This window comes from Neopelma chrysocephalum, unplaced genomic scaffold, assembly GCF_003984885.1.
Source record: "Neopelma chrysocephalum unplaced genomic scaffold, ASM398488v2 Primary Assembly neopelma1_74, whole genome shotgun sequence".
Taxonomy (NCBI): Eukaryota; Metazoa; Chordata; class Aves; order Passeriformes; family Pipridae; genus Neopelma; species Neopelma chrysocephalum.
The window spans coordinates 6,066,272-6,077,980 of NW_020897735.1; the positions used below are offsets into that span (position 1 = coordinate 6,066,272).

The following is an 11,709-nucleotide window of genomic DNA, read 5'->3' on the forward strand; positions in this document are numbered from 1 at the left end:
AAGGATGGATGGTGCGTTTTCCAGGGACTCTTAGATGGGAGAAGCCACACAGAGACCTCAGAGCAATGGGCCAAAGGAAATCATGTAACAAAATACTGAGTCAATGAGGTTCAAACCACATACAAGCTGGACAATGCATTTTCTGGCTTAGGAATTATTGAATTCTTGGTTAGGAGGGAGCAGTTATTTTTTTTGGTGGTCATGTACATAGGAGGCAGTGGGGATTCTTTGGTTTTCCTCCCCATAAATGAACTGACATTTATCCATTTCATCCAGAACAACACTACACACAGCATTAATTATTTGCAAAATGCATCAGGATAAAAGAATGCAAATGGTCTAAAATTAAACATTTGCTGCAACTCTTCCCCATTCCCTCCTGCCTGTGGCAGACAAAAACCTGTTGTTGCTTTGGAATCCTGCCTCCAGCCGCTGCCCTGTGCAGGGAAAACTTGGACCTTCACCTGCCACAGCTTTATCTGCCTTGTCCAGAGCTGGAGCCTCCTCTGCCCCTCAGCATGGACTCAACAGAGTTGACCTAAGCAACCCCTGCTGCTTCTCCAGCCCCATGCTGGAAGGTGCTGTCACACTTTGCAGCCCTGCATGTTAATTCCCCAACCTTACTAAAGAAAAACCCGGTTTGGTTAAATCCCAAAGCACATTCCCACCATTATCAAGCATTTCCCAGCCATCTGATTTCCCCATCTCCGAGTTCCTGCTTTGTTTATCCTATTAATTCCAACCACCCCCTCTTCCCCCAACACACACGCACGCAGCCTCATTTACGGCATCTTCGCCAGCAGAAGCCTCCCCAAAATATTCAGGGCACACCATGCGAGGACTTACACGTGTGGGGAAACCCTCGTGACTGGAGATTTTTTTTTTTCCCCCTCGAGGAAACATGATCTCATGATTTTTATTTTTTTTTTATTTTTTTTTAAAGCTCTTAAAGGAAAAAAATAACAGAGGAGCCCCGAGGAGCGGCATTCCCGGCTGCCGTTATCCAACCGGGGGCAGCGGGACGGCGCGGATGCTGCACCGGGAGCCGCGGGGCCGCCGGAGCCGAAGGCTCCCGCTCGCATCCTCCTCTTCCTCGGGTGGTTTTCCCTCCCTCCTCCTCCTCCCCCCCGCCCTGCATTTCCTCCTGCACCTTTAAGAAGCCCATTGCCGCCGGTGGGATGGTGTGTGCTAAAGCTGCACAGAGGAAGTTACGCAGCCGGGATCAGGCACGGAGATAAAAGCTCCGATTGTGATTGAAAGTGAGAGCAAAAGGGATTTCAGCCTCGGCATTAACTTGCGAGGGGAGCCGGGATTGCACAAAGCTCCCCCGGCCATCTGCCCTTGGGGGCCGGCGGCGCAGCGCCTGCCCGCCGCGCTGGGCTGGGCTTAGCTGGGCTGGGCTGGGGGGGTGTGTTTGGGGTTCCCCCCGGCCCCGAAGTTGCTCCGCCGGGAGCCCCGCACCGCAGAGCTCCCTCCCGGTAAGGACCCGCAGCGCCGAGCACCGGGGATGGGGGGAAAAGGGGGAGAAAGGGAGGCGGAGGGGGGGGGCGGGCAGCGCCGGCATCTGCCCCATCCCCAAACCCCGCGTGTCCCCCGCACCTCCCAAGTTGTTCCCAGGCTTTCCTGGGGTGTCCCGCTCTGTATCGCCCTCCCCGGAACATCCCCATCTCCCCGCCGCGGGATGGGGTTTATTTTCTCGCTTCGGAGTTTGGGAAGCCCGGGGCGCTCCCCTCGCCCCGCCGATTCCCACTCCAGCCCTTGCAACCCCCCCCCCCCCAAAGTCCTTTGGTGTAAAAGAAACCGGGGAGGATGGGGCGGGAGGCGGGGAGCGGCATCGGGTTTTGCCGGGAACCGCGAATCCATCAGGGAGAGCGGCGGGATGCGAGTGGGATTTACAGGTTTTTTCTGCTGGGAGCTTCGAGCCGCGCAGCGTTATCGCGGGGTTCAGGGTCCCGGCACCCCGCGGGGGCTCCCCAGCTTCGCTGTTAAGGGCGCGGGGAAGGGATGATCAGCGTGGGAAAGAGGAGAAGAACTCCCGCTCCGTGAGCGCGGGGGGAGAGCGGAGGGTGCGTGGGGAAAGCAACACTTCTGAGAGAAAATTAAAAACTCCTTCATTGAGTTTACTTTCTGCTCTTAATTCCAGAGCAGCTCAGTTGTTGCTCAGCGTTGTCCCTTTATTTCAATAGGGTGTTAATCCAATAATAAGAAAAAAACCGGAGCCAGCTAAGTCAAGACACAATCTAATTTTGTGTTTTTAATACTCCGGCTATCAGTCCCCAGCGAGTGCTGAGTACTCTTCAAAGAGAACAAAGAGCATTGATTCTATTTGTTCCCATGAACTGCAGTTTCTTAATAATATCAGGTGAAGATTTATTTTCTAAGAATCAAACCAAATCAAGCAGGGTGAAACCTTTCATTCAGGGAGCCTCTCTGCCCCGTTTGCAGTATGTTGGCTCATTTCAGAGCAACACTCCAACTATTTCTGCAGAGGGACTGGACTGGCAAAGTGTTGCACCTCAGACTTCTCCCCAAATCCGCTCCCCTGGCTGGTGGACTGAGAGTAAATACATTTTTTCCCAGCAAGTTTTTATTTCCCTGGGAATCTATGACATTTAGCCAGCATAACAAGACACTAATAGATATTATAGATCCTTTCTACCCGGGTTTTTCCCTGACAGCCATTCAAGTGCAAAATATAATTGTCGAGGCTATGAAAATAGATCCATAAACTTAACGGCACTGGAGTCCTCATTAAAACTACCCTGCTTGTTTTCTACACCAGTCTCACACTTTCCGCTGTTATCAGGCACTTGGCAGTGACCAGTTTGATGTAATAATTAGGAACTGACTTGTTATAACTGAAAAGACAGCTCTGATGTAAGTAGGACTTATAAACACTGTGTCACACCGGCTTATTATTTTTACTACATTTACTCATAATGTAAAAATAGCAGCCAGTCTATTCTTTTTCTGGGAGTTTATTCAGGTCCAACGCAGCTATAATAGGCTGTTCGTTGAGAGCTGGCAATGAAGCGTGAGAGACAGCTTCTCTTTTCTGAACTCATTCATCTCAATCAGTAATCCTTCGACCAAAAAGGGGAGAAAGGGAGATGGTAGCACGGCGGTGTGAAGCCCCCGAACATGGATCAATGCATCTGTTAACCTGGAGTTTCTGAGCTTTTAGCAGCTGAGCTTTATGAGAAAGCAGATGCTAAACATGCTGTTGAAGTAGACATTCCTAAATTGTGGAAGAAAAGTTGGGGAAACAAGTAGAAAGGGAATTATCCCAAGCTAGATTTCTGTTCTGGATAGGTGCCTCCCGCCTTCTCAGATGAGATCTTCCTCCTGAATCTAATGCTGAGAGAGGGTTTGATGTTTTTTTTCTCCTTCAGGTCTTTGTCATTTTGTTTTGTAATTACTTACAGTTTTTATAGCTCTACTGGAAAGACAACAAAATTGCAGAAATGTTGTTCTAACCTGAAATGAATACTGGGAAGGTCATTGCTCTTTGTATTAGGTGAACCTAAATGTTATTAGGACTTTAAATTGTTTTTTATTAAATGTTATTGTTCAGATAAATCATATGTGGGGATGCTGGACAATGTATCTGTCTCCCCAGCTGTCTTATTTATTTGCTTAGCTTTTTCAAGACTATCAATTTGTCTGTCTATCCCTGCTCTGTGTCTGCATATTCTCCATCTTCTAATGACCTATAGCTCCTTCTTGATATTATTTGAAGACCCATTAGAGCTCCTGGTGACCAGCTGCTGTTACAAAGCAGATACCTTAAATGGGGCAGCTCTCCTTCCCTTCTCCCAGACAGCAGAAAAGCCATAAGCATCTTACTATGGATTGGTTTTTATTAAAGTTGTATATCTCCCTGGTACAAAAATCTGTCTGGTGGCTTGGGAAGCCCAGCTGAGGATTGTGCCTCCTTGGGGACCCCTGTTCTTACAAGTCTTGTTGCTCTGACTGTCCCCCCTTGCTCCCACCCAATTTGTCTTTCGATTTCTTGCAGGTGCCACCTGCTGATGAGCTGTTCCTTTGCCCTGACCATGAAAGGGAGAGGAGACCTCAGGTAGCCACATGGATTGCAGCTGAAGGCTTTGGGAACTTGGTGCTCGGTTGCCAAAAGGCAGAGTTGGACAAATCCTCGCCTGCGAGTGCCTCACCACCACCACAGGACACGGCAGGAGCAGCAGAGACCAGCACTGCTCCTGTCAACCCAGTGACCACCCAGCATCCTGCTGGGACCACCACGGATCTTGACACCTGACCTGTTCATGTTGACGCAACCATCCTTTGGGAAAAGGGAATTTTAGCTCCAAAGGGTCTCTCTTGTCAGAGCTGTACTGATGACCAGATGCTCTATTCATTTTATATGTTAATGTTCAAACTCCCTAGTAATTAAGGCAGACACAGTTTAAGGCACTTCCCCAGCGACGCATTTGCAGCAGACAAGAAGGTTGAGGAAAACCTGATCCAGCACCATCTCACGGCCTCTCCAATTTGCTCCTATCAAATTTCATCAGCGACTCAGAACTTGATCTTTCTATTGATTGACTGGAGTCACCTCTAGATATTTTCATGCTGATTTGGAAGACCTTTCGTACAATAAAAGGGGGGAAAAATGAGGTTAAGGAAGACTTTTGACCACTGATCAGCAACTCTGGCCAAAACTTTCCCAATCAAGTGAATTGCAAAGTTGGCTTCTGTGCCGAGAGGAACTTTCCACATCCAGACACAGCGGGCAGAGTGGGATCATCCCTGTTACCGTCTGGGTCTCCTTCGACTGGATCATTTTTAGATGAGGAGTTTCCATGCTGATCCCGAGAGCAACCCCTAGCCCAGTCGCTGCCTTCCTCGGGACTCTCGGCACTGCCCTCGCCCAGGGACCCCGCGCTTGGCCGCAGCTGCCATGCTCCACCTGGTTGCTCTCCTCTTGCACTGTGTCCCCTTGGCCATGGGACAGTATGACATTTGCAAGTCCTGGGTGACCACGGACGATGGCCCCTCATGGGAGTTTTATGCTTGCCAGCCCAAGGCCATGCGGATGAAGGATTATGTGACGGTCCGGGTGGATCCGGCAGGAATCACTTGTGGGGACCCGCCCGAGAGGTTCTGCACCCATGTAAGTGTTTCCCTCCTTATCTGATGGGTTATGACAGGCTCTGCTGGTGGCCAGAGGCAGCGTCCTGCCAATGTGCCATTGAAAGGACATTTTGGTTCAGGGTGGCCACAGTGGTTGCTGCCTGGAGCTCTCAATCTCCTGGTCTGCTAAGTGGGGGAAGGCATCCTGCCCATCCCAGTGCTGTGCCAAGGAGAAGTCAGTCCTACAGCAGGGATGGTGGAGGGGAGGGAAAGGAGGAGCTGGGGAGGGCTGAGCAAGTCCTGGGTAGGATCTGGGTTTTGGAAAAGCTCTGCCCCCAGTGGGCACTCAACCCCAGCTGCTCCAAGCACGTCCCTCTGTTTGCTAAAGTGTGTGGGGTGTGCTCACCAGTCCCATCCCAAAGGGCTGCTCCAGCACTGGAGAGCTGGGTACATTATCTCTGAGTGAAGGGCAGGTCAGTGAGGGCCAGCGTGGCCCCTGCACACTGACAGCTCTGGCAGTTGGCCTGACAGCCATAAATTTCACTGAAATATCTGAAAATGTGGTTCTCCCTCTCCTCTAACCTCCCCATGAAAAGACTCTGTGGACAGACATTTGCCCTTGTAGTTAAAATCTTTAACTTATTTTCTCTTAAATATTAATCATCACATTTCATTCCGTGCACCACAAAGCTCAGCAGGAGCATTTGATTTATAATTCACAAGGCCTTACATTGTTAAAGAATTCAGGGGTCAAAGCAAAGAGCAAAACAGTAATGCCCCCTCTCAAATGTCCCCCAGGAGTGGTCCAAGCACACAATTAAGGGACAGGGACCAAGCCAGCCCATGCTGACAGGGTTTCCATTGTGGTGAGCACTGGACAAGGAGGTATTTTAAAAGAGTATGTTATTCTTTCATTACCCATAATGAGAAGGGGAGTTCTCCCTCTAAATCAGTACAGAGTCCCACTTTCTATTGCCAATGCTATCCAGGCTTGTGTACCCCGTGCCTCAGTTTGCCACCTAGGAGATACCCTGGGCCCAACCAGCTCAGGGCACCTCTTGAAAATCCAAGAGAAAAATGCTGCTTTGATACCAAGGGACGCCAAACATTTATGACCATCAGGACATGCTGCCAGTAGTTACCCAGTTCCCTCCAGCCTAAGGGGTCTCATTAGTACCAGGGAAGACATTTCCACTAATTCCAGATAAGTAGCAGCTTTACCTTTTAAAAGATCGTTTGAAAAGAAAGATTAAGCCCAAGGTTGCAAATAAAACCGTTAACTATTGATGGGTGGGTCTGTATTTCCATTTATCTGACTGGCAACAGAAGAATTAAAAGGAGAACACCAAAGTGCTTTGCACTACACTCACTGCAGCTCTTTGCAAACCCTTTCTGGTTAAGGATGCTCCAGACTTCAGCTCCACTGACCTCCAAGGAAGCAAAAGACACAAACTGCAATCAGCCCTCCACATCTCTTGATTCAGTCAATACTGAACTAAAATCTTTCTATTCTGGGCACCGGCAGCGTTTCCGTGTAGCGTACGCCTGCCATGTGCTGTAACACTTGCAAACACCGTGTACAGCCGTGAATGAGAGCTACACAAATGCAAAACATGGATTTGCCTTCCTGTCCCTGCCTCACCCCAGCTTGGCCCAGCTTTTGTTTTCCAAAACAGAAACAAGCACTCACAGCAACGTCCCCGAGCAATTCCCTGATGAAGAATCAAGCTAAGAACAGGAATTATATGTTGCAATATAATTTTTCAGATTTTTGGGATAGGTTTATGAAATTCCACTGTATACATGGCCCTTCCCCCCCCCCGACACCAGTGCTGTCCTCTCTAGAGGACTAAACAGTTATAAAAATGAAGCAGAGGAAGAGCAGCCCTGCTGAGGTGAGCAAAGAGCCCACCCAACACTTAGTGCACAGAGCAGGAGGTGGCTGCAGGAGAGATCCAGCCTTAGCACTGGAGTGGTGTGGGCTGGGAGGCCATCAAGGTAAATTTTCACAGGGAATGACATGTGGCCACTTACTGCTGAGCATCCCCTTATGGTCAGCAGAAAGTGGAATCAGCAAGAAATGGCCCTTCCACCGCCGGTCCTGGGTGGTGACTTGACACCTATTGACAGGCAGGGGGAGGCGAGCGGAGCCCGCAGAGGATGTGAGCCGAGTTTCGCTCCCCCTGCACTAAGGAAGTGCCGGACAAAAATCGATGTCGCTGCCCACCGATCGTTACAACCTCCGAGCCCCGGCCCTGGCTGAGAGGGGAGGGTGAGCAGCTCACACACACGCCCTGAGCAGCTCCTCGCTGCCAGCCCGCTCAGGTGCCTTTCAGTGTCCTGTTATCCTTCCTTTTCAGGTTTTAATTATTTCTTTGTAACAGGTGGGTTCTCATAGGAGCCTGGCTTTCCAGCAGAGAAGTTCTTACGGTGACTATATTGCTTTCTTAGGTGTCTTTCAAAGCAGCAGGGGACTGTCCGTGCAGTTAAACTCGCGTTACTCAGAATTAAGCGCAGCCCAGCAGGACACCTGCACTGCTCAGACAGCTGAAATCAAAACTAAAGACACACAAACACCCCTCCATGCTCAAAGCAGCCAGACAGGAGGGAGCTGGACCGTGTCCCTGTGCAGGGCACTGCTGTGGGCAGGCAGAGGAGCAGAGTCCTGGTGACAGTCAGGACCCTGTCAGACAGTGAGTGTGTCCTGCGAGGCTGTACCAGCACCAGGAGGCATCACACAGCCTACAGGATCACACACTGCCCTGCAACAACTCTGAGCAGTGCTCACAGAGAGTTCTGCACGAGGAGGCATCAGGGGATGGCAGGAATTATTTGGAGGACAGTCTTTTCTGTTTTATAGCAATTCTAGGCACATCTGGCTGCTTTCTTCTGATTGGGAAGTGTTTTGCTGCTTCTTAAAGTCAAGGGTTTTGCTTTTTCCCCAGTTTCTGAACCTGCTCCTATTCATGTCAATGCCTTCCTGGCAGGGTCACCTGAAAAATGAATTGTACTTTCCCTCCTGGCAGGGCAGGGGGAGTGGTGGGAGCAGGAAGACAGATGGATAAGTAAATAAGAGCCTGAATGAATCTAAAAGCGTGACTGAAGACTAATAGGGAACAGATCTTTTAGCCAAGGATGTCGAGGGAGGGGTGAGACTTCAAAGATCACATGCAGGGCATGGCACGGAGCAGCTGAATGTGGATTTCAAAGGAGAGGGGTTTGCAGGGTAAGCACGGCTGGGGAATGGCAAAGCTGCACAGTCTGCACGGGGCAGAGGGGAGATGGAGTGTTCCTTCACCTTCCCACTCTCCTGGGGAGGAGAGGGAGGATGGCCCAGCTGGCAGGGTGCTCCCAGGTGTTGATACTCTGAGATGCTGAAGCTCCTCTTTGCTGCCGAGCAGGGACCTTGGAGGATTTCACTTTGAAGCGTCAGCGTTTTGCACACAGGATAAAAATCCTCTGGTTTTGTGGGGAGTTCACACACGGGGTGTGCAGTGGGGAGCAAGCAAACACCAAAGCCCTAATCTCACTCCAAATAAGTTTGCAGTTCAGAAGGTTTCCAAATCATTCTAGCAAAAGATGGGAGAGGTGTCCATAGCAGACGGTCCCCATGGAATGGTTTTGCTGCTCCTTGACATCCCAGTGAGAGCTCCCTGCACCGGCAGCACAGGGAGCCCAGCTTGCTGCAGGAATGGGGGCCTTTGTTTTCCCCCCAGAGGTGTCGAGACAGTATTTCTTGTTCTGACAAACCTCTTTGATACAGGGCCGAGCTCTTAGCCCATATTGATGGGTCAGGGGTATTTTTATTTGGCGTCAGCATTGTTTCATCAGCTAATAGAGCTTGTTGACTTTGGCACGGGTACATGAAAGGAAAAGGCTTTATTTATTCATTACACATGCAGCCAAATTGGATGTTTAGTTTAATTCTTAGCTAAACTTTTCTGAATGACATGTGGTTATAAGGCTTGTACTAAAGAACTATTTCTCTTACTAGACTGGGTGCTAAAATTGGAAAAAGCAGACAAATCTTTGGGCACAGAAATCCTTTTCCCTACATTCTTAGCCCATCTCATACAACTCTATCCAACCATACCTTCATACACCTGTTTAGGTGCAGAAAAAGGATTGCGGGTTTGGGGATGGTTAAAAGTAAAGCCAAAGTTTTTAAAGTAAGAAGGAAAAAGGAGTTGCTTCAGAAGTGCTCTTCCAGAAGCATTTTTCAAGATGCAGCATGATCTAGTGATCAAAGAATGGATTCTTTGGACCTTCTGGTGCCCTGAGCAGAGACCCACAGCCCTTCCCCAGCCCACTGGAGATGCCTGTGCTGCCCCTGCCCCTTGTTTCAGACTGAACCAGGGGGCAAAGCACGAGGTATCCTCAGCCTTTTGACTGTCCCAGGGTTCAAGGACATCCTTTGGGCTAAGCAGAGCCTGTATACAAGTCAAATGGAAAATCCTTTCCAGGAAAAGCGGATGTTCTGCCTCCTCCTTGAATAAATCAGCACTACCCACTACTGGTTGCAAACCCATCCTCAGCCATAGCAGTGGGCTGGGAGTTGGAGCTCCCCTTTGCCCTTCGTTGTGGGACCTACATGGCACTGGGGACAATCACTACTTTGCCTTTATACCAAAATTCAGCAGCACAAGAAACTCACTCTGTGCTGTCAAATGACGCAAGACATCTCGGGCAGGGTTGAGGGGATGGAAAGACACGTCTTACTTTCCACATCTACAAAGTGCTAACAGCCTCCCTTCCCTCTGAACCCTGCAGTACATTAAATTAACACCTGGAAAATGCTCCCCTTTCCTTTGGGGAGAGGCCGGAAAAGGCAACTGCTGCCATTTCCACCCGGATGCTGGTTTCCCTAATCCACACCTTGCACCCATCGTGGCATTGCTTTCAAGCGTGGGAGAGAGAGCTGGAGCCTTTTGGTTCTCTTCCCACCCTTAATCACTTCTCAGCATCAGGGTTGCTGCAGAGGACACTGTTTGAAGTCAGGATCAGTGGCTCCTTGCCCTTGGGGCCAGACCCTTGGGTTGTACATTATTAGCAGCTCAGCAAATTACACACTGCTGCTCTCCCACCACTGAGGCTACTCCGGAGTGCGGCAGGATCTTGGTGGTACAAAAGCAAAGGCTTCACAGAAAAATGAAAGGATACAATTCAGCTTTAAATTAAAGAGTGCTGAGCACACGGGATTTTCCCTCACAGTCTGTAACAATTTCCTTAAATGCCCAGTTCGGGATTCATCTTGTTGTAAAGTGGGATGTTGCTCCCCTAGCAAGGATCATTTCCACTTGCTGATGGAAAAGACACAGCGATAAAAATGAAGCTGTCAAGTAGATTTAATTGGTACAGTGAGCAGAAAGTTTACCCCCACCTTGAAGGAGATGAGGAAGAATAAACTACATTTAAGAAAAGCTTTGCTCTTCAAAGGGAACAGTGTCCAGATGGGAAAAGCAGAAGAGAACAAACTCAGAAGACTTGCTGAGGAGTGTGGCCAGAGCTGGAAGAGCAGCTCTCACAGCAGCCCTTGTATCATACACCAACTCCAGGTACCACAGTTTTCCATAAGCAACTTTTGAAGCCAGAGCTGTTCAGGGCAATCCTTCCTATTTATTGATTCTAAAATCTGTATTGTGTTCTATAGCATAGATATGATTTTCCGTTAAACTTGAAAAGGAATTCTCCCTACAGAAAATCCTGCCGGAGTGGGAAGGAGTGCTCTGCTACCACGCTCTGGTTTCCCTAAGTGAAAGTCCAGTTCTAACCTTACTTTCAGACCACAAACCACCTTATTATGATCAGGTTTTTGGGACGTGGGGCTTCTGCTGACCCAGCCCCACCACCCTGCCCGTTGCCCCACGCAAACAATCCTGATGCCCTCAGCGGGGACCATCCAAGCTCTGAGCATCAGCAGGGCTTGGCTAACAGAGCCCAAATTTGTGACTTGCCAGAGTTGTTATGCATGTGGGCTGTTCTCCACCAAGGTGGGGTGAGCACCACTGCTGCCACCCTCTTGAAGTTGCCCAGCCCCCTGGGCACTCAGCTGTGCTGCTGAACGTGCCCTGGGTGTCACTTGGGCAGTTCCACACAGAATGCAGGTTTCTGTGCTGGAAAGCACCAAAGAGGCTTTTTCCTCCCCCAATCACACAGCACTGCTGGGTGACCATTCTGGAGATGTCTTTGGGGGGAAGGTTATGCCTGGCAAACAGCAGTTGGGACTTCCAGCCTTCGCCCCAGGCAGACGAGCCATCCCCTGCAGCCTCAGACATGTCCCATGAGGTTCCCAGAAGTTCCCCCATCTCTCAGGCAGGGTCACCAGCACCCACAGAGGGGACACGTTGCAGTGTTGACCCTGCTCTCACCCTGCTCCACTGCCCTGACCTGTGCTTGCTCCAGCCTTTGGCACTGGTGCCTCTGCACATCTGCTCTGTGCTCCACGTGGGCAGGCTTAGGGAAACCTGTGCCTTTTGGCTCCAGGGTGGATTTCTCCATTTCTCAGCCATCCCTGAGCAGGCTCCAGCCGCAAGAGGGGACTGGACAGGGCTGCTTGTCCAGGAGCTCAGTGGGTGCAGCCACACAGTGATGCAGAGCCACCAGGTTGGGTCTCATCCC

General features: G+C 50.0%; 1 protein-coding gene across 1 annotated transcript in view; it reads left to right on the forward strand.

Moving 5' to 3' along the window:
- Window positions 1-980: 980 nt before the first annotated feature.
- NTNG2 (netrin G2) overlaps window positions 981-11,709 on the forward strand; it is a 49,085-nt gene continuing 38,356 nt past the window's right edge. Inside the window, exons 1-2 of the mRNA XM_027687803.1 lie at window positions 981-1,478; window positions 4,019-5,131. Coding sequence (XP_027543604.1) covers window positions 4,919-5,131 — 213 coding nt within the window. The 5' untranslated portion in view covers window positions 981-1,478; window positions 4,019-4,918. The remainder of the gene's footprint in view (window positions 1,479-4,018; window positions 5,132-11,709) is intronic.